The sequence below is a fragment of the Callorhinus ursinus genome, unplaced genomic scaffold (genome assembly GCF_003265705.2).
Source record: "Callorhinus ursinus isolate GAN/ISIS: 27379988/994484 unplaced genomic scaffold, GSC_fseal_2.0 scaffold10, whole genome shotgun sequence".
Classification (NCBI taxonomy): domain Eukaryota; kingdom Metazoa; phylum Chordata; class Mammalia; order Carnivora; family Otariidae; genus Callorhinus; species Callorhinus ursinus.
The window spans coordinates 50,377,429-50,405,319 of record NW_027397072.1 but is presented as its reverse complement, the minus strand read 5'-3'; the positions used below and the strand labels follow the sequence as shown (position 1 = coordinate 50,405,319).

The following is a 27,891-nucleotide window of genomic DNA, read 5'->3' as shown; positions in this document are numbered from 1 at the left end:
TTCACTTTGCAAATTACTTGGGCACGGGAGTTCTACTTGGAAATGTCTTGACTCCAGCTCAGGATTTTACTTTTGTATGTACTCACCCACAGATAGAAAAATTTTCTTCTTTTCTGTTGGGCTCAGTGCTCAACAGCCTCTGGTTGTTATGGCAGAGTATGGGTCTGCTCTGCAGGTGGGGAGCTCCACTTGAGGGGCCTCCATCCGTAGTTTCACTTTGGGGGTTTTCTTTGTCCCAGAATTGGCTAGGAGATGTGGAATTCCTTCTTTTTCTGATGTCATCTTATTTAGCCCTGGCCTCACCAGGCACTGCTTCCAGGGTTTCTATGGGTTTGAGTAGATGTGTTACATTACCTTGTTTGCGCCTTCCACCTCCATACTCTTGGCTCAGTCTTTGGTCTCTTCTTTTTCAGGATCTCATGGTTGAGGGCTCTTGGAGGAATGTTCTAAAGAGGTCACATCCTCTTGAAATTCTGTAGTGATTCCTTAGAAGTCCATTGAGGAGGTGGCTGAAGGAGCACCCACCTGGTCTTGGTTCAACCACTAATGGTCTTGGGGGTTCCTTTTGCTTTCTTCTGACCAGTGGAGGTTTGGAGTGGCCAGCACAGATAAAGTGGAAGTCAGCAGGATCTGACTGCCATCTCGTTCACACTAGTCCTGAGAGCCGGCCTGTAGCTAGCTATCGTTAGTAATTGTTGAAGCTGGAGGTGTGACTTTCTGACCTTCAGCCATGGAAGCTTTAGTTGCCTGACACTGGGAGGTGATTAAAAAGAAAATGTCTTGAGTTTGGCCCACTCTTGGTTAGAGGGACTCCAGCAGGATGGGGTGGTGGGCAGGTCCAGACTGTGGAGTCTGGCATCCCTTCTAACTTGACAGTCTCTGGGTAAATTAACTTTTCTGAACCTCAGCTGCCCTGCCTGTGTGGGGAACATAAGAACAGTTGGCTCAGAGATGTGGGGATGAATATTCATCTTTTTGATGCTAAAACCACATGCAATTTAAGCCCAAGCATCTGGTCTTTTTTCCAGACCTGAGTAATCTAAACAATAGGGCAACCTCATTTGGCAAAATGGGGGAGTTGAGGCCAGAAAGAGCTTCCTACGGAGGTAGCCAAGCCACTGAGGGGCCAGGCAGTGCTTGGTGCTCCTGCTGGACTTGCCCTGGGGTTGTCCTTAAAGATGGCCTCCCTGGCTGAGAGTCAAAAATGACAACCTAAGGCTTTTTGTCTTTGTGCAGACACCAAAAGAGTGAGCTCTGGCAGGGACAGTGATGTCTACAGCCCTGAGACAGGTCTTCCTAATGCTTTATTCACTGTTGATGCCGTTGAGGTCATCCACCCTCTTCCTGCCTCAGTGCACTTGAACAGAAAGGCTTGGTGACACAGACAGACAAAAATATGGCCATCTACCATTTACTTCCCTGGCAGATAATCCAGTTTCACCATCTTTTATTGGATACAAAGTCATAAATTCTCTGATGCCCATGTGAGTCCTTTTAAATACATACACTCAGGTACATTCGGCAGAGGGCATCTATGGGTGAGGTGGAGCAAAGTGCTGGGATGGTGACGCCTGGTGGGGGGGGAGAGAAGTGGGGCCAGGGAAGGCCCCCTGGGGGCTGGAGGTACAGGCACCACTTCAGAAACAAAACCAAAAAACGCTCTCCACCCCTCCGCCTGCTGTGCTTGGGGTGGGGGAAGCTACCCTCACGGCTCAGGCCCATTGCAGCCTGGCTGTGCAGGGAAGGCAGGCCTAGGGGCCGGTTGAGGAGGTCCCTACTAGCAGTGCCCACGAGAGTCAAGCCTCCTGGTGCCAGTCATGAGGCAAGCCTCAAGGTTGCCTCGGGCCTCTGCACTTGAATGCAAGACCCCGCCAGGGCAGAGTTGAGGCCAGGCCAAGCCCCACTGGAACTATGCCAGCAACGGCAGACAAGGCTTGGGCTTGTGGTGGGGAAGCCTGCCTGATTGTCAGGGCAGTCTTGGGACTGGCCAGGGTCCCGGGGGGTTAGGGAAGGAATAGGAGCTGGTTGCCCTGGTATTCCGGTCTTCACCCAATCCTAAACCTTATCCTCAGGCAAAAGCTGCAGATGAATACACTTGTCCGGGAATAAATACATACACACGATACACAGCAGTATATACAGAAATGCAGGCCTGGAACAAGGCTGGGTGAGAAAGCATGACTACCAGGGTTAAAGAGAGAAGTGCCAGGCCCCTGGAGGAGGGACTGATAGGCTGGACAGATCAGTTTGAGTTAACTCCTCTGGGCAGGGGAGGACCTGCCCCCACTCGCCATCTCTGCTGTCTTCATCCCAAGCCCCCAAGGAATTGGGTCTTTGGCACCAATAGTCCCTCTGGGAAGGTCTTCAGCCTAGCACCTTAAAGGGACTAGGGCCTGGGCTGCTTCCCACCCGTGGCCCAAAGGACCAGGGCAATAGGCAGGACCCAACGGCAAAGGATGGAGCCAAACCTTGGAGCAGCAGGCCTTGGGAGGGAAGTGGCTTTTTGTTTTTGAAGCGCTTCTTGAGGGGCTGGCTCAAACCGCTCTCACGGGACCAGGAAGTCCTGGGCTGCCTTGGTCCCTAGGTGGTTTCTTGGCCAGTGGAAAGCCACGGTTCTGGGCAGCACCCTTCCTCTCTCCCAGGGGTCAGATGTATACAGCATCTCCTTCGTTCCCTGCTAGTGCCACGGGGAAGCAGCCCAAAGCCTGATGAAGTGCTCAAGCTGAGTGTGCCAAGCCTCCCAGATGCTGGGTCCAGGCCATATTGCCGGGAGAGGTGTAGGGACACCCGAGTGCTGGTGCCCATGGGACCTCTACATGTGCCTGGGACCCCTAGAGCAGGGCCTGCTTCGATTTGCTCTCTCAGATACTCCTCTCCTTCGCATCTTACTAGGTGTGAGATACAGAGGTGGAAGCTCCTTTGAGTGAATGAAGGATCAGGTGCTTAAGGAATGGCCAGACCCTCTATCCCCATTACCCATCCTCAGCCATGCTCTGTGGTTGCCAGAGAAGTGAACAAATGGAGCATCCCTGCAAACAAGCTCCCTGTACAGCAGCAGGGCTCATCCCCCTGTGAGTCAAAAAATAGCTTCAAGTTGGGGGACAAGGGGCCCACACCCTGCCACTTCTAGGCATGCATGAAGTCCAGCCTGCGTGAGTCTGTGAGTCCCCGTCAGCAGGGGCTGGGGCCGATGCCATATGTACTCCTACACATCCTTCACACACTCAGCTGGGAGGTACAGGGTGGGGACTTCTGGCCAAACTTCCTACCAGTGGGGGGGGGGGGGCCTGTTCACTCTTCTGCCCTCAGTGCTGGTGGTGCTCAGGGCTGTTGCACGAATGAATGACTGAATGAATGAATGACTGGGTGAATGAACCTACTCCTAGAATCAGTCCTTTCAGCACTGCCTTTCTCCCACTCTAGCTCACTGCCCGTGCACCCTGACCTCCTTTTCCAGGACTGATGCCAGACATTCCAGTGGGTACCCACCCAGGGAGAAATTGCCCAAAGTCTTGTGTTTAGGGATGGAAGCTTCCTGGGGCAAAAATCCCTCAGTAAGGCAGGCTCAGGCCAAGCAGGGCATCCCTTTGTGCTTTGTCCAGGAGATGGGGAGGGCAGCACCTCTGATCCTAGGGTCTTGAGCAGGAGCTGTAGAGGGTATAGTTGGCAAGGCAAGACAGATGTACCCAGGGCACCCCCATATCCCTTCCAGGCCCCTGGAGGACAGAGAAAAGTTGTGCTTCTTCCTGCAACTCCTGGGGACAGGGCCAGGGAGGTGGGAGCCAGTGGGGCCAGCTGCTCTGTGGTGGGGGGGGGTGCCACTCAGCCAAGGCTTTGTGCAGGACTGGACAGGGAGTTGCCAACAGGACACCCTTGGTATTTGGGGTCTTCAAAGGGCGAGGCCAGAAGGAGCTGGGACAGAGCTGCATGTGGAGTTAGGGGAGCTGGATACTGAGCCTGTGGGGTCTCAGTCTGAAGGACTCATTACAGGGTAACCCAGGGCTGGGTCTTGATGTCCAGGATGTAGCAGAAAGGTCCCTGGAAAGGGCTGAGAAACGAGAAGTCCAGCCCCAGCCAGGACCAGCAGCCTAATGGTTAGGGCAGAACTGGCCCCTGTATAGGAAATTAGGAAACCCTAAGATGGATCAAGGTTAATGTTTGAAAGAATTTTCCAAGTGAATGTTAGTGGGACCCAAGGCCTCTACACCACTATGGGAGTTCTGAGAGGAGGAACTGCAGAGACCTGAGTCTTTGGAGCCTTAGTGCCAGAACCTGGTTTTACCAGAACTGTGCAAGAGTCAGTGAAAAACCCCATTTGCATTCTGTGGTTTCTAAGCCAAGTGGCTCTGGCTCAGGCCCCAGCACCGTGCCTAGGCAGAAGCACTCCAGCAGAGCCCACAGCCCATGGGGCCCGTGAAGACTGAGGAGGGAGGCAAGTCTGATGAAGCTGCTCTTCCTCTTCTTTGGCTTCATGGGTGTGGTTCCCTACCAAGACCACATTCTTCAAGCAAGCTAGCCAGACAAGGAAGCAAACCAAATTCCCTCCTGGCTTCCTCCAGGCCCCAGCACAGAAGGCAGTGACTCCCTGCCACCCACAGTCCTGGGGACCCAGAGGCCATTAGATTCCTGCCCAAGCACCAGAAAGACATTTCTTGAGGACAGGAACTGCTGCTCACTGCTGCTAAGGTTTCCCAGAGCTAGGACCTTACCCCTCCAGAGGCTCAGGATCGGTGGAAGGTATAGAAACATGCACCTTTTACCTCTGAATTTAGCTCTGGTGTGTCATGAGGGTATGTGGTGGCTGAGAGGAAGGGTCTTGTTTCTACAGCAATAAAAACTAGGTTTTCTCTACTTGGCAATTTCCCCCCTTTGAGAGTGGTGGTTTCAATATCCTGGGGAAAAGTTCTGGATGAATGTTTTGCCATTCCAAGCCCATTCCCACTACCTTGCTGCACCCCCGCCCCCCACTTTTGGCTGACCACATTCCCAGACCCATAGGCTTATCTGTGTTACCTCTGGGGAACGTGGACCCAGAGCCTAGGCAGGATGTCTGAAGGGGATGCCCCACAGAGGGCTGGAACAGGGCAGGAGGAAAAGAGCCCTCCTTGCCAAGTCTGAGCTGCTTTGGGGAGCCCCCTCTGGCTGGGGCCTAGCAGAGGCCCCTGACCGGGAGGCTGGGCCTCAGGAAGGGGGGGCCGGCCCCGGTAGCCTGAGCAACCGAGGAGCCACTCCGTGGTTGCAGGTCCTGAGGGCGATGACACCAGGTGCTGGTGGTGACTCAGCTCCTTGCTGGCGGTGCCCAGAAGGATGCTCCAGTGGGGGTGGGGTGGGGGGGTGGAGTGGGGGTCGGAGGGCAGCTTCTGTCCAAGCCCCTGCCCTGAAGAGGCAGTGCCCAGGGTCAGGCCTGTTGCTCCATGGTCCCAGGAGGAGGACAGGAAACTCAACCCTTCCCTGGAAGCCAGGGATAACACTAGGCCTCTGAAGGTCTAGTCCAAATCAGGGTCCCTCTGGAGGTCCAAAGAGAGTGCCCTGGTGTGGGGCTGGCAGGGGCCCTGCCGCCCCCCGCCCGGGTTAGCAGCCGCCGTCCACCTTGATGTGCAGGATCTTAGAGAAGCCGGGCCTCCGTCGTAGGGCCTGTAGACCGAACTCTGGGTTAGCTCCCCTTGGGGTCAGGCAAGTGGGGCCCTCCCATTACACACCCAGGTCACCAACTCCAGTCTAGGGATGTCACCTAGGGTCTTGGGTGGCCTAAGAGCCAATTCCTCACCTGGAGTTTCGTCACCATATCCTCAAACAGCTTCTGGGCCTCGGGACTGCTGGGCTCTTTGAAATAATCAGCAATCCCAATCTGGACCACAATGGACTTGAGGTTCCGGCAAATGCCTGAGAAAAGGTGGGTAATAAGGTGATGGCTGGGCAATGGGACTGCTGCTTCTCCTATTACTACTTAATGAAACCAGAACCCTACAGAGAGATGGCCACGTGCCAGGCACTGGGCACCACGTAGAGGAGAGCAGGCCTGTGGCACCCAGAGGGTCAACCAGATGGGGGTTGGGGCCGGGGGAGGAGGGCAAGGTCATACAGCAGAGGCTGCAGTGGACTCTGGGAGGATGAGTGGGCAACAGCCAATTGTGCAGAGGCTCTAGGAGCTTCCCTGGCAGAGGGGACAGTTGTACCATGGCCTGGCCATCTGGAAATGAATTCAAGGACAGAGTGGCTGGGGTGAAGCTATTGGGTCTTCTCTGGAACATGGAAGAGGGGAGACAGGCAGCAAACAAGTTGGGAGCAGAGGGCTTAAGGGACCAGATGTTGCCATGAAGGCAGTGGAGGAGGAGGAAGGTCAGGAGGCTGAGAGGGTTCTGGAGGTCATGATTTTGGAGGCTGAGCAGTTAGTCTGGTGGTCAGTCCAGGGCCAGGCCATGAGGCTGAAGGGGAGGGAAGAAAAGAGTCCTGGAAACAATGAGATTGTCAAGGAATCTTCAGGGCTCAGGACTTAGGTGTGACCAGGGCCTCAGGAAGGGGGGGCCTGCCCCAGTAGCCTGAGCAACTGAGGAGCCACTCTGTGGTTACTGCAGGTCCTGAGGGCGATGACACCAGGTGCTGGTGGTGACTCAGCTCCTTGCTGGCTGTGCCCAGAAGGATGCTCCAGTTGGGGGGGTGAAGCGGGGTTCGGAGGGCAGCTTCCTGAAGGAGTGTGAGCAGCCCCAGCTGGGCGCCCATGTCCTCAGGGAAGGTGGAAGAATGGTCAGGAGTGGGGCAGGTGGCTAGGGGTTGGTGGGGTCAGAGGAGGCATGTTGGAGTCTACAGTAGCACGGAGAGAGGGGTCTTCACCCTGAGAATGGTCCTGGCGGGGCTCATATACATTATCTCATTTAACCCTCCCACCCATTCCAGAAGGTCCGCTTAGAAGATGGGGATACAGAAGCCAGAGAAGTAGAGTAACTTGCCCAGTCACACAGCTAATAAGCAGTAGAGCCAAAATTGAGACCTACATCAGTCCAGCTCCAGGACCTGTATTCCTAACCCGTCTGTTCTGCCCCTGCCCTTGGCCAGAGGCTCACGAGGAACAGGTCATATCTCGTATCTCCCATGGGGGTTGAGCATAGGGCAATAAAGATCTGTGGAACTGAACCATCTGGACCAGTGCTAGCAGGCCTCGAATGCCACATTGGCCTCAGAAGACCCTGGTGGCGAGGCTAGGATTAGCACCCTGGTCAGTCTGTCCCCCACATCCACCCATGCTGGTGCTTGCTGACGAGAACAGGGAATTGCATATGCTACTTGCTGACAAGGCATGGTAAGAGGGGACAGTGGACACCCCCCCCCCCCGCCGGCCGCATTCCCATTGCTCACTGTTGAAATGCAGCAGGGCCTTGGGGGTGACGGGGGTGGCCGTGAGCACCAACATCTCCAGTCCCTTCAGACCTTCCCGGCAGACCTCAGCTGCCACCTCCTGGGTGATCTCCGACACATGGTCCAGCTCCAGGACCTGCAGCCGCATGCAGTTTCTTGCTAGGAAGAGAAGGAAGAGGGGAGGTCCTGCTGACAAACTCCCCAGGTCGCCTCCGGCCCGGTGCCCCGAGCTCCTGCCACCACCCAGGCCGCAGCCTCAAGCCCCTCTGGGATTCCGGTGTCGCACCCACACCTGCTTCCCACCACCCTCCGCCCCAGTCCCAAGGAAAGACTCACCAAGTGACGCCAGGCCCTGCACCCCACAGCCAGCACCCCCAATCCCCAGGGCCCGAAGGTGCGGCCAACAGCGACCAATCATCTGCAGGCAGCGGTTACTGAAGCGCGTGGGCTGCTGGCTGGAGAATGGGGCAGAGAGAGGGCTGTCAAGGAAGCTTCTGGTTGCACGGCACCCCGAACCTGCTCCTCTTTCATGTCCCTTGCTCAGGCTGGGGCCCCACCAACCACCCAGCTGCTCAAGTTAGAAACCTGGGATCATCCCTGACCCTTCCTTACCACCTGCCGAGACCTACAGATTCTGATTCCTGAATAACTTCAAAGCACAGTTCACACCACCATCCATATTCATGTGGATTCATCTAGTCTCTCTGCCAATTCAACCGGCACGCTGCTGACCGCGAGCCACTCATTCTATGTTCTCTCACTCAGTCATTCAACAAATGGGCCTCAAGTGTCTACTAGCGCCAAGAATAACCGAGCTGGGCCCCGGGGACACAGTGGTGACAGTATAGACGTGGTCCGTGCCCTCAACGAGGGGGGCGGGGGAGGACACAACATAACCAGTCTGATGTGATCCTGTCTTTAAGATCAGAAATACCGCAAAGGCTTCCCGAGCACTTCCTAAGTAAAATGCAAAAATCTGACCCCCTTACGCAGGACCTTCCTAACCTTGCCCCCACCTTCCTCTCCACACTCATTGCTCCTCCCTGCCCATCACTCACACCAACCCGGCCATTTCCCTGAACACCTCGTTCCTCAACATTCGCCCAGGCGGTGGGTTCCTGGTGTCTGCCACACACCTGGTACCAGGGATATGGGAACGGACATTCACAGCCCCAACCTGGAGAACTGCTAGTACCGCGGAGACTCAGATATTATTGCAAAACAAACTACAGCAGGTGTCAAAAAGAGCGGAGGCACCACAGGAATGGGGGCAGGGGAGCAGGGACGGATTCCACCAGGTGGCAGGGAAGGACATGGGATGCCCCGAGAGGAGCTGTCGTGCGGAGAGAGGGCTTGCTTGGAGGACAGTGCAGGGACAAAGAAGTCTGGTTTGAGGAACACCAAGTTGTGAATGAATGATCTGGATTCTCCGACAACCAGCTCTTTTGTGTATGCTACATCGACCTCCCTGAACGGCCTTTCACGTGCCAAACAAACGTGGCTATTTCTAGGTAGTGTTGACTGAACACTTATATATACTCTTTATAGACACACCTCATCTGAGCCAGCTACGGTTCCACTAAGGCTGAAAAATCTCGAATATCACCTTCACTTTGCAGTAGAGAAACTGAGGCATGACTGGATTGCTCTCCGTCACACTGCCAGTGAGCCAGGACATCACCCCAGGCCTGATTTTGAAGCTCTGCTCCCAACAGCTAAATACACAGACTGATGAATGTGAATCTGTCTCCCCAGCCAGCTTTTGGAATGGCCCAGATCTGCTCAGTCCTCAGCCAGCCCCGGCTCAACCCCCGGCCTGGCTCAACCCCCGGCCCCTCCCAACCCCTGCTGGGGCTCACCAAGGGTGAAGTGGCGCCACCTGGAGGGAGACAATCTCTCTGCAGCCTGCGCCCAGGGCCCAAATGACCTCATGGCCCACGGGGTCTGTGGCGCTCCTGTTGAAAAGAAAGAGCTGGGACCGCCCACCCTGGTGGCTTCTGCTCCCTGCCCTTGGACCAGAGGACTCTTGGGTCCCCTTGCCTGAGAGCCCTGGGGGAAGAGTATGCAGACCCCAGGGACCCGCTCGGCCGGAGGTCCAGAGGGTGTGGACTACCTGTAGGTGACCGCCTGCAGGGCGCGGCAGTAGCAGCTGGCCAGCCAGAGGGAGCGGTCGGTGAGAATGTTGGGACAGTGGGAGATGCGCAGGATCAGCAGATTCCCCCCCGCCGCCTTCAACAGGGACTCCAGCCCCGCCTCGAGGCAGCCCCTGGGGATGGCCAAGAGGTCAGGGCACCGCTTGTGGCCACTCCCTCCCCGGGGAAGCACCGCCCCCCCAGAACTCCAGGTGTGCACGCAGTAAGACCCCCCCCCCCCGGCCCACCCACCACCGCCTCACCGGGTGCTCCGCGCGTACTCTTCCTTGCTCTCCTTCTTGCCCCGCTGCCGGGGCTTCAAGTTCTGCAGGGTCAGCGAGTGCGCCTGGGTGCACCACTGAGCCAGCATGGCCAGGAACTGCAGGGAAAGAGGGGTTGCCTGCCGATGAAGGGGCCTGAGCTTGGCTGGCTGGAGGGAGACCCCATGAGAGCATTTGGGGGAGCGAGGCTGAAGCTAGGGTGTTGGAAGGGGCGCAAGGGCCAGACCTCGAGGGCCCAGATTCTGCTGGGAGAAAGGTGGGTTCACAGCAGGGGCGGTGGGCGGGGACAGGCACCTTGGAACAGACGCGGGCGTTCTCGAGCAGCACCCGTGTCCAGACCGCGGGGTGGCGAGCCACGAAGCGCCAGTCCCGGCAGACCTCGGCCGCGTGCAGCAGCGTGCGTGTGTCCAGGTAGGTGAAGATGCAGAACAGGGCGGCTCGCATCTTGAGGATCTCCGGGCTGATGACCTCGTTGGAGCAGGAGGGGCTGCCCCTCTCCGCTCGCCGACCCCGCCCACTGCCTCCCTCAGGGCGGGCTGCACGGTACCAGAGGGTCAGAGATCAGTGTGGAGGGTCAAAGGCCAATGTGGGGGTGTGGGTGGGGAGGTGGGGTGGGGTAGGAGCCACAGAAGGGACAAGTATGAAAGACCCATGCTGGGGGACTGGTGACTTGGGAGGAAGGACAAGGGGCCTTTGCTTCCCCCTCCTCTGCACACCCCATCTCTAATTATACACATTAGAAAAAGGTGAGCCTTCCTCAAGTAAACTTTTTTGTGAGATCATACATCCTCACATTGTCCAAACTCAGCCCCTAGGCGAAGCAACTGAGTCAAGTCTAGGAAAGGGAAGGGTTTGGAGGGTAAGGGTACAGATGGATAGAAACCCAGCCTCTGTGAAGAGAAGGCCAGGGCGAGGCTGCCCAGAACGGTCACTCAAGAGCAGCCATGCACATGACCTGAGCCCTCTAACCTCCTGACCCTGACCCACCCACATATGCACATGGCCTTGTGCATATATAGAAGGGGGCTCTCCCTGCTGTTCCAGGGACTTCAGTCTGCAGTTAACACTCAGCTACTCTCCCGTAAATGTCAACAACGAGCCATGTGAATGGACCCCCTGAGATGTGGCATCCTTGTGCAGTCCCCACCATGAGCACCCCTGTGCTGCAGCACTGCTCTGTCTCATGAGTTCCTTGCCCAGGCTCCCAGGGCACTTGTAGGAGAGTTTGTCATCCTCACAGCAGGAAGTCTGGGACAAGGGGAAACAGGTGCGGGAGCCCAAGAGATCTACTGCCCCAGCCCTGTGTCCCCTTAGAGGGCCCAGCGCCAAAGAAAGACTGGCCCCTCTGGCCTACCCTTCCAGGACTCACCTGAGAGCCGGCAGCTGCTCAGTGGCCCAGCCAGAGCAGGCCCAGGGCGGGGGGCATCTGAGGGGCCCTCAGCCTCTGACTCCGTGGTTCGGGAGCCCACGTCCGAGACATCACCCTCCTCCCCCTCCGTGCTGTGTCGGCGGGGTCTGCGCTGCCAGTTCTGGATGGCCTGGCGCCGCAGGCCTGAGCTGCGAGGGGCCTGGGTGCGCTCCGAGCCACCGTTGGCAGCCTGGGCCCGTGTGCCCAAGCCCCCAGGGCCACTGTCCTCGGGGGCCCCCTCTTCTGGCCGGGGTAGCTCCAGACTGTCACTGTCATAGCAGCCTGAGCTCTGGGATGCAGCGGGGACACGGCTGGAGGCCCTGGGGTGGGGTGGACCAGACGGTGAGGAGTGAGGGGCACCAGGTCTGCCCAAAGTCCCCAGGCCACCCCTACCGAGGGCAACCCCCCCGCCCTACTTTCCAAGAGCCCCCTTCCAAGAGTGTGGAAAGGCAGACAGAGGTGACCCGAGGAGTATGGGGAAAGGAGAAGGAGCCAAGGCCCCAGATGGGCCAGCCATCCAGGGGGCCGGTGGGTCTTTCCAAGGTGAGGGTGGGCTGTGTGGGACGGGCCAGGCCCGAGGCTTACCCTGTGCTGGGAGAGGAGCCATGCCTCGACACGGCGTATGTGCTAGGCATGGCCAGGCCCGCGTGGTGTTCTCGCTGTGGGCCCCCAGAGCGGGAGGGAAAGGCGGGGCATGGGGGGCAGCAGAAGAAGCAAGAGGATGAGAAGGAGCAGGAGAAACAGGGCACAAGATGGAGAGAAGAGAGGAGGGAGAGGAGAGAGAAGGAAAAAAGTTGGGAAAGATGGACAAATAGACAGACAGACAGCCCAGAAAGGCAGGCTCACCAGCCCCCTCCCCACACCCACCCAGCACCCCAGACCCTGGCCTGTGGCTCCTGGGCTCTCATTTGAGCAGAGAAGGGCCCCTGAGCACCAGGGGGGCTGGATCACACCTCACTGGCTCACGGCCTCAGGGGCCCTTCTGCCCAATCAGAGGGGCACCCCTGTTCCTGGACCCCTCCTTCAGGCCCGGAGTCTGCTCGTGGGGAAGAGCCAAAGAAGGGAAGCATGGAGCATAACAGGGGGACGCTAGGCCGTGTGCGCGGTGGGACTGGAGGGGGCAGGTGGGCGCTCACCATTCTGCCGGGGCCCCGGGTAACAGGCCCAGCGCCACTTCCTCCCCCTCCGCGGCCCAGGCTGGCGCTCGGGGTGCTGCCACAGCTGCTGCTGATGACCTGCAGCTGCCGCTCGGCGCGGTCCGCACGCTCCAGCAGCTCCTCGATGAACTGCTGCAGCCGCAGCTTGGCACTGGCCTCCCGCGCCGCCGTCTCCTTCAGGAACTGGTCAATCTGCACCACCTCCCTGGGCCCAGAGCAGTCTTTCAGCCCCGTGCCTGGCTGCCCACCCACCCTCTGGAGGAAACCCTGAGCGGGAGAGAGAGACACGGGCACAGCTGCCTGGGCTGTCTGCTCACGCCCACGTGGGTGCCCGCAGATGTACAGGCCCGGGCACAAGGCCCCCCACCAAGGCACACACAGAAATGCAACCGTACACCCACCCCGAGTCACACACTCATGCCCCACTGACCCAAGCCCGACGCTCCTGCCAGGCGCCTGTACTCCCCATGGAAACACTCTGTCATACGCAGTCACACTCAGATCCGCCTTCTCCGTCCGGATACACTCGGGCACACAGCCACACACACTCATGTACACGTGCTCATGTCATGTTCACTTGCAGGCATACACACAGTCTGAGCCAGGTACAGTTATGCTCACACATTCCAACACACACACAAACACACACACACACACACACTTTCAGAAACATTCTCAGATGCAGAAGTCTCAGGGAAGTACACACAGCACACTTCAGAGTCACTTGAGCATTTACTCCCAAATGTATTCACATTCAACATTCACTGAGCACCTTCCAGGTGTCAGGCACTGTTCTAGGTATTTAGGGATACAGCTGTGGATAGACTGAGGAAAGCTCCTGCCCCCATGGAGCTTATATCACAATAGGGGGTAGATAAATACCATCCATATATTTCACCATTCTACATTTAAAGACCAGGGAAATAAGAAGCCAGCAAAGAACGCTGAGAAGGAGCAGACAAAAGGTAGAGTGTCCTGGAAGTCAAGTGAAGAAAGTGTTTCAGGGATCAGCTGTGTCAAATGCTGCTGATAGGCTGAGGTGATGATGAGTGGGCCTTGGTGACATGAAGGTCATTGGTGACGTGGAGGACAGTGGTGGTGGTGGACATCTCTCTAATCAGAGGGGATTCAAGAGAGAAAGTGGAGAAGGAAATTGGAGACAAGGAGTATAAATTTTCATAGAGTTGTTCTGGAAGGAGAGAAAAGAGGCAGTAGCCCAAGGGGGCACTGGGGTTATGGTGGATGGGAGAAACAACCTCCTGTGTGGTCGCTTTCAGGAATGATACAGTTGGGGCGCCTGGGTGGCTCGGTTCTGCTTCTCCCTCTCCCACTCCCCCTGCTTGTGTTCCCTCTCTCGCTGTGTCTCTCTCTGTCAAATAAATAAAATCTTAAAAAAAAAAAGGAATGATACAGGTGACAAGGAAAATCTGATGATGGCAAAGAGGAAAGCAGAATTGTGCCACGTCTTTGAGTAGGCAAAAGAGCAGAGGATCTGCTGCCACAATGCAGGGGCTGGCCTTGGCTAGGGACATAGAAAAGTAAGAGAAAGAGTTTTCACGGGCAGGCATGCGAGCATACTTGCATGTCTTCACAGTCCCAAACACATACCGTCATGACGCTCTTGGCCCCACACACACCACCATCACATGCTTTTGGCCACAGATGCCACAGTACAAAGCCACGGCCACACAGACACACACACACAGCCACACTCAGTCCCACTCAAGGTGGGGGCAGCGGCAGCGACACACACGGTCACTCAATCGGGAACATTCACGGGCACACCCGCCCACAGGGCCCTGCGGGCCACTCACTGCTGCTTGCGGCTCAGCTCCTGTTCCTTGTGCACCAGGTCCTGCTTGAGCGAGGCCAGCAGCTCCACGCTCACGTCCACCTGGCGCGAGAGCTCGGATGCCCGCTCCTCCAGCTCCTCCTTCTCGCGCCCCAGGCGTGCGCTCTCCTGCCGCGCTGTCTCCAGCTCCGCCGCCTTGCGCTCTAGCTCGGCCTGCAGCCGACCCACCTGGCCCGCGATCTTCTGCTCCACCTCTTCGCTCAGCCGCTCCAGCCGCCGGTCCACCTCCAGCTTCTCCAGCGCGCGGATCTTGAGGCGCGCCAGGCCCTCCTCGTAAGCCACATCGGCGGGCGAGGGGGACGCGGGCGAGGCGGAGGCGGGCCCGGGGCCCGGCCCGGGCGGCGGCGTCGAGCAAGCCGAGGAGGCCACGGACTTGCGCGCGAACAGCTCCCCCAGCGGGATCTCGATCTCGCGCAGCGCGTAGCGCGCGGCGGCGGCGGCGGCGGCGGCGGGCACGAGGCCCGGCTCGGCCAGCTCCTCGCACGGCAGGCTGGCGGGCACGAGGTCGCCGGCGAAGTGGGCGAGGGGCGCGTGGTGGTGATGGTGGTGCAGCAGGTGCGGCGCGGCGGGCGATGGGCCGGCCGCCTGCTCCTTGCCCTGGAAGGACGTGCTCTCGAAGACCTCGCGCCGGGCGCCGGGCACGGCCAGCAGGGCGGCGGGCTCGGGCGTCAGCGGGAAGCCCGAGGCGGCGGCCGCGGCGGCGGCGGCGGCCGCGGCGCCGTCGCAGATGCTGTTGGTCTTGGAGAGGATGTAGAGCGTCTCGTACGTGTGGCTGTACTCCAGGTGAGCACGCAGCGACGACAGGCTCCGGAAGCGCTTGTGCTCCCCGCAGCGGGGGCAGCGGTATGGCAGGTCCAGCGAGGCCATGGCCCCGCCGCCCCCGCGGCGCCCCGGCTCCACCGCGGCCGACCCCGCCGGTCAGCCGGGCGCGCTCATGGGGGGCCGCGGGCGAGCCCCCCTGCGCGGTCAGGAAGGCTCAGGGCGCCGGCGGCCAGAGGCGAGGAGGCTGGAAGAGAGGGAGTAAGCCTTAGGAGGGTGGTCTCCCCCACGCGTGAGGAAACTGAGTTCCCCAGGAAACTCGCGCCCATAATGGAGGGGCGAGGGGATCCCAGTGGCTTGACCTCCCAGAGGGGGCTGGCCTGCTCTGGTACCTGCGGGAGGGCCTGTACATGTACGACAATGAGAAAGAATGAGAATTCTTTAAGGGGGGAAAAAGCATTCATTATACTTATAATACTTCCAACCTATATTCCAACTAGACATAACCCAAGTGCCCATCACCAGTAGACTGGATGAATTGTGATATGTCCGTAGTGGAATTTTATCCAGCAATAAGGAAAGGAAGCACTGGGACATGCAACAACATGGATGAATCCATTCAATATTATGCTGCATAAAAGAAGCCAGAGCAGAGTGCACACTGTAGGATTCCATACATACGGAGTTCAAGAACAGACTAAATTGATCATGACATAAGTCAGAATAGAGGTTACCCCCTGGAGACTATAAACTGAGAAGGGACAGGAGGGAACCTTTTGTGATGCTGAAAATGTTCTAGATCTTGATCCGAGTGGTGGTTATACATGTGAATACATATGTAAACAATCAAGCGATATATGTAAGGCCAGTGTACCATATGTATTTGGCTGTATGTATCTTACATCTGAAAAAAATCCTTAAAGGAAGATGCTTACTTCCATGTCATGCAAACCATACCCATCAGACAGACTGGACTGTTGGTACCATGTTGCAGTGACTAAATTGTCACCTCACCAGATGATACCCGTGTGCGTGTCACTGTTTATTCCTGTCCTGCTTCTGTACCTTCCCATCACTGCCACTCTAGGCAGGTAGGTCCTTTTTTAGAGTCCTTTGCTAGGTCGATCTCCAGTAAGCGCCCTGCCCCTTTGTTCCAAGGGCCACCATATTTGTCCTCTTCAGGCCCCTTCTAGCACAAACTACCGCCCTTCCTGACATCCTACCCCCAGTCACCCTCAACTTCCACTGCCCCTCCTCCCTCATCTCTGGCTTCTGGTCACACCTCCTCTGCCTCGTGGAATCTCTACCCCATTCATCCCTACCCTCCTCCTCCTAACTGCCAGCCACCCTCCGCTGTCACGGTGCTCCTCTGGGTCACAGACCACCTGCTTATCAATCCAGTTGTCGTCAAGACTCTTCACCCAGTTGGTCCCTTGGCTGATACTACTGACCACTCCATCTTCCCAGGCTGCCATGAAGCCGCCTGTTTGGGTTCTCCAACCTCGTCTTCCTACTGCCTTCTGAATCTTCCCGATGAGAGGTCCACCTTGACACCCTCTTTGCATCTGCCCTCTCCCTGGCAGTCTGGTTTGCTCCCACATGTTCACTCCCAGCTTTAAGCCATTGACTCTCAGCTCTGCCTCACCATCCTGACCTGCTCTGGAGTTTCCTTTGCCTTCAGGCATTTCCACATGGAGGTATGGGTGACTGTTCCCTTTACCAGCCCAGCACCCAGTCCTTCTCCTGGTAAAAATCACTCTGCTTTGACCTTGGAGAACCATTCTTCCTTCCCCACTTTCTCAGTCCACATGGCCTGAGTGGGGGTTGATGGTCCACCCCGGCTCTAGGGGTAAGAAAGTGATATAGACCTGACCAAACAGAGTCCTGGGATGGGCAGAGATCACCCAAGTTGAGTCCGTGAGGCATTCCTCCCTCCAGGACTTCTCTGAACCACTGGGGAAAAGCATCCTCTTTGGGCTCAGGTTTCTAAGCTAATGGGGAAGGCTAGAGCTGCAAGTGCTATCTTTGCCTCTTTGGGGAGGAACCTCCTGGGAATGAAGCCAATGCAGAGAAGCAGAACTGATATGGAGACAGAGATTTCTCACAGACACTGTTTGAGATCCTGGTCTAGTGCGTGAACCAATCCATTCCCTTCATTGCTTAAGCCATTTGGAGTTGGGTCTGTGGTACCTGCACTAGAAAAAAGTCCTAACCCAGAAATTAGAATAAGAAATGGACTTTTTTTTAAAGGAATAGACCCTAAGGAGGAATAAGCTAAACTAGGAAGGGAAGTAAGATGGTACCACCTCCCCCCTCAGAAGTTGGTGAGCCCTGCTACCCAGCAGCAAAGCAGCCGATGAAACTCTCCCCCGGTCTCTGGAGCTCAGATGATGTTCCTACCTGGAACTTTAGGGGGCCTGTAGAAAAATGTCACCATGTTGGGGTGTGGCGTCCCCCATGGCCTCAGTAAGGCCCAACAAGAAAGAGACACACTCCGGCTGAAAGGGGCACCTCTGAAAGCAGAGAGGAAGAAAATGCTGCTTTGCTTAGAGAGGCGCTTTCTGCCTGAGGCCAGTAATCCAATATGGCTGAGAGATAATTAAGAGCCAGTTCTCTGCTTCCAGCTAAAGTCAGCTCAAGCAAAGACAGGGAGGCTGGAAACACAGAGAGAGACAAACCTGGGCCCTGACAGGCTCTTGACTCCTCAGGCCCTTCAAGAACCCCTCCTGCTGTGCCCTCCCAGCTCGACAGAAGCAACCATTCCTTTCACCAAAACAGCCTTCCACTGCCTTCCACTGGGGTGCAGCTTGAGTGGGAGGGGGCAATGGACTCTGCCTCCCACCCTAGACGAAGGGTTTGCATTGCCCTGCGGCAGAAGCCTAGCCAGAAGCAACAGAACCATGCGCTCCTGGGATGGGCAGAGCACCAAGGGCTGCTGCTAAGAGACAACCCCTGCTCCCCCCCCCCCCCAGCCCCGAACACTGTCACCAGGGACTTGATTCAAGAATTACAACTTCCAATGAGGTCTCTAGTTTGGTTAATGGCTCTGGGGACAACTGAACGTAAATTGACTGAAAGCTTCCTAATGATTAAGGGGATCGTATTGCCAGAAAAACCCACAAACCTGGAAGACAAAGGCCAGGGATTACTCAGGATTACTCATTACTCCTAATGTTCCCCACCCCTTAAACCTGCACCAGTGGGAGGTGAGCCCCCAATGCCCCTTTTCTGCATGGCACAGAGCATGAAGGACAAGGGAGGCTCTTGGAAATGGCAGAACCAAAGCAGCCAGAAACAGGAGTCAGGGAACCCCGTCCTCACCAACTAGTCAAGCATGTGGACCACATATGGGTCTGTGACCACTGACTGTTTCTCCTCATCTCCCCTCTTCACCTGGGAGGGTTTTGTACGTTCAGCTATCCGATCTTTCCTCCATCATAGTGTGGCCATAAGCTGAAAGACCATGAGGGGCTAGCTCAGTACCCTCCCAAAGAGACAGCCCATCACCAAGATCTTGAATTGGGGCTGGACGTGCTAAGTGGATGAGAAGTTGGAACATCTTCGGGAGATGGGACAAGTGTATTTTAAGTTTTGTGAGGGACAGTTGTGTTATGACAAACAGAAGCACTTTAAAAATTGTACAAGCAGCAGGATCTGTGTAGATCTTGTTCAGAGGTGGGATGCAGTAGACATTTATTCATTTTTGCTGTTCAGCTCCAGTCCCCCTTTGTGGCTAGACCCGGTTTTCCTTTGGAGAACTATTCCCCCCACTTTGGGTTGGGCTCGGAGGGGAGTGCCTATAACCTCAGCCTGTTCATCAGTCACAGCGATCACTCATCCTGGGCACATTGCCCACTCGAGGCCGGTACAGCCCCTCCAGGACCTGTGCCCAGCTGGTAGAATGTGAGCCTGGAGCGGCTCGTGGCCATTTCTGTCCTCCTTGGGCAAGAAGAACACAAAGACTCCTGATGACCTCTCTTGAACATCCAGATCCAGATGTGCCTGAAACTTCAATCCAGGACTTGTCACTTGTGAGAGGCAGCAAATTCTTTTTGTAGCCCAAACCGTTTGACTTGGTTGCCAGTCACCAGTAATGAAACTCTAGACTAACACAATGACCGCCGGTGTCAAAACGCAAATCTTGGACTTGCCCTCACCCACTCCCCAGGATCCATCCCTGTTTTCCTTCAACGGTGCCACTGTCCTCCCAGTCACACCACACCACTGGCCATCCGGACCTTGCTCTCCGCTCACCATCAAGGCCTGTTGATTTTTTTCTTCAGCGGTTCTCCTCTCCTGCTCTGTGCTCTTCCTCACACCCAGAGAGCTGGCCCGGGCTTCAGCTCGGGGCCCTCTTCTGTCCCCTATTAGGCACCAGACTCCTCTGTCTACAGACCACTCCTGCTCCTGCTCTTTCAGTGGCTCCCAGCATCTACCAACTGCAGCCCAACTCAGCCTCACCTTTGGCCTCACTGGACTCTTGCCAAGTTGAGAGTAAAACGTGTCCTGGCTGTTTTACTGGCCTTTCTCTGATTACTATAGCTGGATATATTTTTTACACATTTAGCAGTCGTTTACATTTCTTTGGTGACTTTGCCTATGCACTGTTTTGCTCATTTTTATATTAAACATTCATATTTTCTGAGTGACTTTCAAAGGCTTTTCCTAATATCGATCCCTTGTCATTTATATGCTACAAATGGTGTTCTCCAGTGTGTTGATTGGCTTATTTACAGTCTTTACTGGTACAATAAAGCTGATAGTTTGCTTCAGTAAAAATCTTTAGGATTTCTGATTTTGTTATCATGCTTAGTAAGTCCAGCCCTACCTGAAGACTATATAAACAGTTATATATGTTTTCTTTTTGTACCTTGCGATTACCTTTTTTTAAAAGTCTAGAACAATTTTTTAAATTAAGCGCCTTAAACAAATAACCATAACACCATAAAGTGACAGTGACTTGGTAGCATGCAAATACTTCAAGCTGTATGGTTTCCTTTTATACGGTGGAGTTTTAAAATCCAAAAATTTTTGGTATGCATGGTGAGACAAGGATTTAAAAAAACACAACTTTTTGTTATGGACATTTTCACACATATTCAGAAATACAATATGATGCTAAACTCCTATGTACCCATGATCCAACTTCAGCAGTGACCAACTTACGACAATTCTGTTTCATCTGTACACCTGACCCCCTGCCTTGCACTTCCCCCACCCCCACCACTGGATAATTTCAAGCAAATCCAAAATTTTGTTTTATTTTACCCAAAAAGTACTTTAGTACCTATAAGAAAGGACTTAAATTTCTTTTTAAAAAAATACTTAGTCACTATTTTAACATCACCATCATTTAGGTATATTAAAACCAAAAAGTAGCCTCAAGAGGTAAATCCAGAAGACAGTTCTCTGAAAAGACTAACAAAATAAATTCTGGCAAATCTGTTCAAAGTGCAAAAAAAAAAAGAAAGAAAACAAATACATAACACTATGAATGAGAAAAGGGATACAACCACTCACAGAGATTTTTTTTTTTAATTACTAAAATGCGACCAGGTACAACTCTTGGCCCAAATTTTTGAAAATCTGGATGAACTGAATATTTTTCTAGGAAAATATGAATTATCAAAATTGACTCAAGAAGAAAGGGAAAACCTGAATAGATTAATAACTATAGATAAAATTGAAGAAGTTGGCAAAGTGACCAGAGATGTTATAAATAGAATTCAGCTCACACACACATAACTGTTCGGGAACTGTTCTGTAACGTACGGTCAGCCTGGTATCAGGGCACCTGTGTGTACCTACCCATTCCAACTAAGTGCTGGTCCCTTCTGTGGGGGCACTTTCAGGGCATCAGAACCGGCCAGCCTTTCCCCTCCACATAATACTTTTGAAGCATCTTTTTCCTGCCCAGCACCCTGCTTGCCAGGCTCTGAGAAAGGGGAAAGTCTGTGTGTGGATGTGCAAGGAAGAAGAAGGAAGGGGCTTCTCAGGTCCAGGTGGCTCTTCACCTGAAGCCAGCCTGCCCCACAGTTTCCCTCCATAGGCTGGAGCAGAGGAATGACTATGATTCATTCTTAGGAATATTTTTGCCTAGATGTATACACTTACTCAGCATGAGCATAAGCTTTGCCCGAATGCAGGCAAGAAGGTGATAGAGGGAGGGGGAGGCAGAAGAGGAAGAAAAAGAAAAATAGAAGTGTTGCCTGTTCAAATTCGATCACAGTCCTGTATTATTAGTATCATGATAAAACAGTTGGTGATTTTCCTTTGCATTCTAGTCTCCCCAAATCAGCAACCTCTAAGACCAGCCCTAAGACCAGCTTCCTTTTTCAGCCAGGACCTTCCCTCTTCTGAAATGCCTATCTCATGTCTCCTTTCTTCTAAGTCCAGCTGAAGGTTTTCATTGGGTAGAAGGATTCTCCAGGCTGAACCAGAGGTATTGACTTTTTTTTTTTTTTTAAGGTTTTCAGGTCTGTGAGTCTCATCTCCTTAAACAAGGCCAACCATCTCAAGATGTGTGTCTTCTCTGGCTCCTGTCTACTGTCACATTCTCATGGACTCTGCCAGAAACACAGAGAATCTTGCGCTTTCATGGCTTCCACTACCACATAGGCCCTGAGAATTCCTGCAGCGGACATTCGTATTTTTATCTGCTCGGCAAGCCTTCTTCACCTTCCGGTGATACAACATCTCATTCTTTCTCTGGTAAGCTGCCCCTCTCCTCTCCCTGTTTCTGACAGGGCTGCATGACCCAAGCCTGGCCAGTCCTGGCGCCCCCATCTCTTTGGCCACAATGAATGACCCCAGAAGGGACACATTCCTCAAGCTGAGCCAACAGAGAATGTAAGTGAAAGACTGAGGAGTCTCTTGTTCCTCTGGGATCCCATGCTAGGATGATGAAGCTGTCTATGGCTTTGTGTACCCCTCCACCTACCACATGGAGAAAGCCCATGTGTGGTGGGGGGAAAAATTATGGCAATAGAGTGAAGCTGAGCCAAGAGCTGGAAAGAGTCCTCACCACATTTTTGGGAACCCAAGTATGGTCATGTCCCCAACCCACTCATCCCCCTTCTTTCCAATTATTTAAGTTGGTATACATCCCTTTTTGCAGGAAGTAATTTGAATGGGATTTCTGTCCCTTGTGAGCAAAAGTCCTAACATTCTCGCAAATTGGTATTTCTAGCCTAGAATTCTCCCGAGCTTTATTAAAGCATGAATTCATTCATGTTACATTTATTGAGTCCCTGCTCTGTGCCATGAACTGTATCAGGTGCCATGCTGGGTATGTTGAGGACACGCAGACCAACAAGATCCAGATCTTGCCTTCAAACAGCTTGTGGTCTCCCGGGACAGACTGAGGTATTAGATGATACAGTCATGAAATTAATGCTATGTAAGAACATGGGATTCGACACTCAGCTTGAGGAATTGCGGGACTGGGAAGCCCCCAGAGGTGGTAGCATCTAGGATGACTCTGGAAGAGCAAAGTAGAGTCAGGGGAGGACGTGTAATTATGAGGTTGGGGGAGGGGAAGAAAGGAGAGTATCATGATAAAACAGTTGGTGATTTTCTGAGCATGGAGAACAGGATCCACAAAGACAAAAAAGCATGCCTCCCTCTGGGAACTAAAACATAAGCTCTGTCCCAGTCACTGCTACTTTCCCAGCATTTCCAACACTGTGTGGCATGGGGTAGCTGCTCAGGTAAGTGTTTGCGGAATGAAGGAACGGCCAGGACTTAATCAGAGGTACAATTGAGAGAACAGCCTACCGAGGGTAAAGGTCAGGAAGAAGGCTGTTGGAAGTAGAAACTGTTAGCCAAGGGAGTGGGAGCTCAATGAGGAGAAGAATGGATATGGGAGCAGCATAGGAAGGGGAGTCGAGAAGGCTTGGTGACAGAATGATTGTGGCTGGTATTAAGTGGAGTGAGGATCAAACTCAGGTTTGGGTTTTGAGCATCTAAGTAGATGGGGCTGTGGTTCAGTTAGGAGGAAAAGTGAAGCAAGGCAAGTTTGGGGGAGAGATCAATTTGGTTGTAGATTCCATGAGTTTGAGGTTCCAGTGGGCCCTGGAAGTAGAGACAGTCAGTACATAGTTTGTGACACGGAGCCAAAAATACAGTTTTGGCACCTTAAGCATAAAAGTGGATGAGTAGGATCAGGGAGAGGGTGCAGAGAAAGGAGAGCAGCGGAGAGGTGAATCCTCAGAGAGGTGGAGGAAGGAGAAGAACCAAGAAGTTCCTAAGAACCAGCAGAAGCAATGGCAATTGTGGCGGGAAACCTTTGGGAAGAGGGGATGTCAAGGAGGGAAGGAGTGGGCCGTAGTGTAAACAACAGGAGTTGACAACACAAGTCAGAGAAGAGGAGCAAAGAGTCCACTGGGGACTTCAGGGAGCCCCGCTTTGATGAGCCTGGCCGATGGGGTTGAGGGGAGAGTGAGGCAGAGACAGTGAGTGGACACAGGAAGCTCAACTGTGAAGTGGGAAGAGGCAGTGTGAGAGATTCCAAAAGGAGCGTTCAAGATGAGAGACACCTGAACACATTTAAATGCTGCTTAGAGATAACCTAATTCTAATCTATACCGTCACTTCCACTAGCTCGAGGCACACATAACCCAATGCCTTAGACCTGACATTTAGAGCAATTCTTTTTTTTTTTTCTTTTTTAAGTGCTCCTAACAAGCAGCCTGTAGAGAGGGAGAGGATGAAAAGGTTGATATTTTAATGTAGGTGGCTCAGAGCTTAATATGGCTAATAATGAACTCACAATACCACGATATTCACCTTCAAGACTGCTTCTTTCTCCTGTTTCCCATCTTAACCAACATCTTCATTATCTACTCTGCACCTTGGATGCAACCCCCCAAGGCATCTCTGAATTCTCAAAGTCCCCCTCAGACCTCATCAATCACTAGTTTTTGTAATCCTGCCTTCTAAATATTTGATTCTATTGCCTCTAGTCCCTACCCCAGACCATAATTACCCCCTTCTATCTGGTCTGCTGACATTATTGCTAACTGTAGTCTCTAACTCCGCCAGCTTTCAATTCTCATGTTTTCTGCAAATACAGATCCAGGCTTACCACTCTTCTTCTCAAATAAATCTCTGAGGGCAGGCCATTTTCTGGGAGGTAAACTCCACCGTGCTTTGACTGCCCCCAAGGTGGGCCAGGACCCAACCACCACTCAGCCTGGCCAGCCTAGCGTTTGCATCTGCTTCCCATGTGCATCCTTAATGGGCGCTGTGGGGCTTAGCTTCCCTGAGAAGTGCCATGTGCTGTCACACTCTTAAGTCTTGGCTCATGCTGGTCCCTCTTACTGGGATTCCCTTCTCCGAACTGTGAATTCTGCAGGCCCAGCTCAAATGCTAGCCATTCCATGAAGCCTTCTTCTACTCCCTCCTTCAGCTCAAATCACATCCCAGCATGAATCACTCCTTATCACAGCTCTTCACATATGGTAACAGGTGTCACATGCTGGATGGTCATGGACCTGTTTGCACATCAGATCCCACCCTATGCAGACACTGGAGGGCAAGGACAACGTAAATGATTCACCTTCACACCTTCCTCCCACACAGAAGACATCAGTATATCATTCTTAGAGGAATCACACTGAATAATGGATGAACTGATTGATTTCATGTAGCCAAAGTGATTTCTACCACTCATTGTCATGGAACTGGATGAATCTGGTTATAATTAAGTCAATCTAAGAATCACCTGGAATAACAAGTGCTTCCCTGGCTCTGCTTACTTCCCACCCACTGGGAAGTAAGAACCTGCTGTGTCTTCTTGACTCTGTCACTCTAGCAGAGCTCCACAGTTTAGGGCTTCTCTGCTTCATTCTAGTTTATCCAACCAACAGAAAGATGTCAAACAGGGGCACCTGGGTGGCTCAGTCGGTTACGACTTGATTTTGGCACAGGTCATGATGTCAGGGTCGTGAGACCAAGCCCCTCTATGGCTCCACTCAGCGGGGAGTCTGCTTGAGATTCTCTCCCTCTCCCTCTGCTGCTCCCCCTGCTTGTGTGTGCTCGCTCTCTCTCTCACAAATAAATAAAATCTTAAAAAAAAAAAAAAGATGTCAAACACAAGGGTCATGCCAGCCACTGGAGACACAAAGATGAATAAGGCAGTCACACCCTCAAGATGCTTACAGTCTAATAATCTGAACAGTGAACATTTACCTACTAATTATTCTGGTCAGATACCACGTTTCTCATTTAATCCTCAGTGCTGCCACGTAGGTGGTATTGTCTCTATTTTAGAAGGAGGAAAGTGAGGCTCAGAGTGGCCAAATCACTTGCCCAAGGCCAGGAAGTGACTGTAACAGACTGTTGCTTTGATGGCGTCCCTGGAACCATGCCTCCCAAGATTCTTGCCCTTATGGGGTCCCCTCCCATACTGACTCAGAGCTTGGCTGTGTGACTTGTTTTGGCCAATGGGACATTAGCAAGCCTGATGCAGGCAGAGGCTTGATAAGCAATTGTACCAGAGGGCTTGTCCTCTTGGAATACTTCCATTTGGGATTCAGCTGCCATATAAAAAACAGGCTAAATTACTGACTGATTAGATGCCACATGTAGAGAGACCCTGGAGGTTGAAAGGCCATCCTGACGTTCCCTTTCAGCCAGTCCCTCAACTGAATGCTGCTGAGAGGTGCCGTGTGAGCCCACAGCCACAGCCACAGTCATGGCCAACCCACAGACCATGAAAAATAATACATCACTGTTGTCTTAAGCCCCTAAATTCTGGGGTGGTTTGTTACACACCAGTGAATGAGTGGATAGGCTAGGATTTGAACCAAGTACTACCTGACTGACTTCAAAACCCATGCTCTCAGTCTTAACATATGTTCCTTCTGATTGGGAGTAGAATGTCACACCGACTCTACTCTCTGGCCCACAGTAGCGCTCAATAAATATTTGTTGAATGAATGAATGAAGGTAGTGGTGGGCTTCCAGAGAGGCAGGAAAAGTCCAGGGAACTCAAAGGCAGGATGGTAATTACCTTTCAACAACCATCACCCCCTTCCAGCCACAAATATTCCAAAAACAAAAATATGCTAGGCATCCCTAAATCTAGAAACAAGTGTGTGGATATCACAAAACTTCCTCTCTGTCTCTCTGTCTCTTTCTCTATTAAATTCAGGTCAGGCAAAATTGAGAAGTTAGCAGAGTTTGGTTTTTGATGGTCATTCTCCCTGCCTCTCAGGTCCTCCTCTACCTCTCACTTGGCCTTCTGGGACCAACAGCTCTTTCTCCCTCTTTGCATAAAAAACCACATGCAGGAAAGGAGCAGAGAAGGTGGAACTTACAGAAATGGGGTAGAAAGATTTGGTTGTTTAAATAGATGGCTTTACAGGCAAAAGAAATGAAGCTCTAAGCTCGGTGCTTTCAGGAGACATCTGCCAGCAGGTGGAGGAGGTGTTCTAAGGATAGGGAGACAGCTGGAAGTGTCCCTGTGGATGGAGAATAAAGGAATGCCCCCTGACTCTAAATCCCTCCAAATTCCCCAAGAAGGAGGGGCTTCTGGCTCTCCGCACCTGGGGTTGTGGCCACATGTGTACCTCCCAGAGCAGTCACTATAGCCTATAGCCTATAGTGAAGACCCACAGGGGTCAGTGCATCCAGTTCCCTGCTTCCTGGCAGCCCTGACTGCCTTTTCTGTTCTAAGCTCCCCTTCACTCTTGTGCTCCTGCAAACGCGCACACACCTCCCAAGGTCACACACACATGGCTCCAGCACCTGGATCCCACACCCAGAAAACCATCTGGGCCCCTCCTCACCGCACATTCAACCTAAGGAGAGAGCAGGCCCCACTCCTACTCACAGGCACACCATGGCAAGTGCACACAGGCGCCGTGTTACACACACATGCAAAGCAATGCAGTGAGGAGCACACATCCGGATCACTGTGGACAGTCACCAACGGAGGCACTGGGAGATGAGAGAGAAACATGCGTGCACACACATGCACACCTCCTGATCGTCCAGACTATCACACGTGCACACCGGCACGCACACAGACACCCAAAGCCTCCCACCCTCAGACTCCCGCACAGGTGCCCAGCCAGGCCTCAACACCAAGCCCCTCCCCCACCCCTTTTCAGAAGCAGGTGGAGAGGGCTGGGTTTTAGGGCGCTCCCCTTCCTCCTCCCTCCCTCTGGCCCTGCTCTCTAAGGTCCAGAGTCCCAGGGGGGTCTGGAGCCCGCCCCCGCCCTCCAACCTGGCTCGGGGAGCGACTGGCGAGAAGAGGGGGATGGGAAGCCTGGTCTCCAAAACGTTCTGATTTTAATTCCTTAAATTAACCCCTTCCTTGCCTCTGGCCTGGCCTGCCCAGAATCCCTCCCGGTCCGGCAGCGTCGTGGGCCTCCCGAGGGCTGTGGGGGAGAAGCAAGAGGAGGAGGCAGCGGCTGGGGTCCTCCCTGCCTTCTCTCTCCAGGAGCGGTCCCGCAGCGCGCCCATGACTCTGCCCTTACCTCCTCCACCCCGCGGCGAGGCCAGGCCCCGCAGCCCTCGGCTGGGGGTGCACAGGCAGCCCCCGCGTGCCGGGTCCAGATGCAGGGCCGCCCTGGGGCCTCGGATCTCGTTCCCCTCCGCAGCCTCGGGTGGCCGCCGCGGCTTGCGCCCCCGCCTCCCTCTCGGGGCGGGGGCGGCCGAGCCTCCCAGCCAGTCGCAGCGGGAGGGGCACACAAACCGGGTGGGGGAAGGATGGAGGAGGAGGAGGAGGGAGGAGGAGGGGGCTCGCGGCCCGAGGAAAGGAAGAGAAGGGGGAGGGAGGCAGCGAGGAGGTGGGGCGGAGCCGGCCCCTCCTTCGGGGCGGGCTCTCCTGCGAGCTGGGGAGCGGCAGATGCCGCCAGAAGCGGCTGCGCCGGGACCCCACGTTTTCCGCTGAAGGTGGCTTCGATGGGGGAGGGGTCCGCGGCGCCGTCCTGGGGGTGCA

General features: G+C 54.1%; 1 protein-coding gene across 1 annotated transcript; it reads right to left on the bottom strand.

Annotated features, from left to right (window-relative positions):
• Nucleotides 1–4,565: 4,565 nt before the first annotated feature.
• Nucleotides 4,566–27,689, bottom strand: FBXO41 (F-box protein 41). The gene is made up of 13 exons (XM_025867648.2): nt 27,428–27,689; nt 14,146–15,189; nt 12,311–12,536; nt 11,760–11,833; nt 11,136–11,494; nt 10,061–10,302; nt 9,749–9,864; nt 9,467–9,619; nt 9,213–9,308; nt 7,690–7,808; nt 7,354–7,512; nt 5,768–5,883; nt 4,566–5,634 (listed from the first exon to the last, which is right to left on the bottom strand). Exons 2-13 carry the CDS (start codon nt 15,048–15,050, stop codon nt 5,572–5,574), a joined length of 2,628 nt encoding a protein of 875 aa, XP_025723433.1. The 5' UTR covers nt 15,051–15,189; nt 27,428–27,689; the 3' UTR covers nt 4,566–5,571.
• Between the last annotated feature and the right edge of the window lie 202 nt (nt 27,690–27,891).

What these genes read in the sequence shown, in the direction of transcription:
- FBXO41 (XM_025867648.2), bottom strand. Translation starts at nt 15,050, where the DNA reads ATGGCCTCGCTGGACCTGCCATACCGCTGCCCCCGCTGCGGGGAGCAC. An exon ending in GAGTACGCGCGGAGCACCCG is followed by an intron (nt 9,620 to 9,748) that starts GTGAGGCGGTGG and finishes GGCCATCCCCAG; the next exon opens with GGGCTGCCTCGAGGCGGGGC. An exon ending in CTGCAGGCGGTCACCTACAG is followed by an intron (nt 9,309 to 9,466) that starts GTAGTCCACACC and finishes TCTTTTCAACAG; the next exon opens with GAGCGCCACAGACCCCGTGG.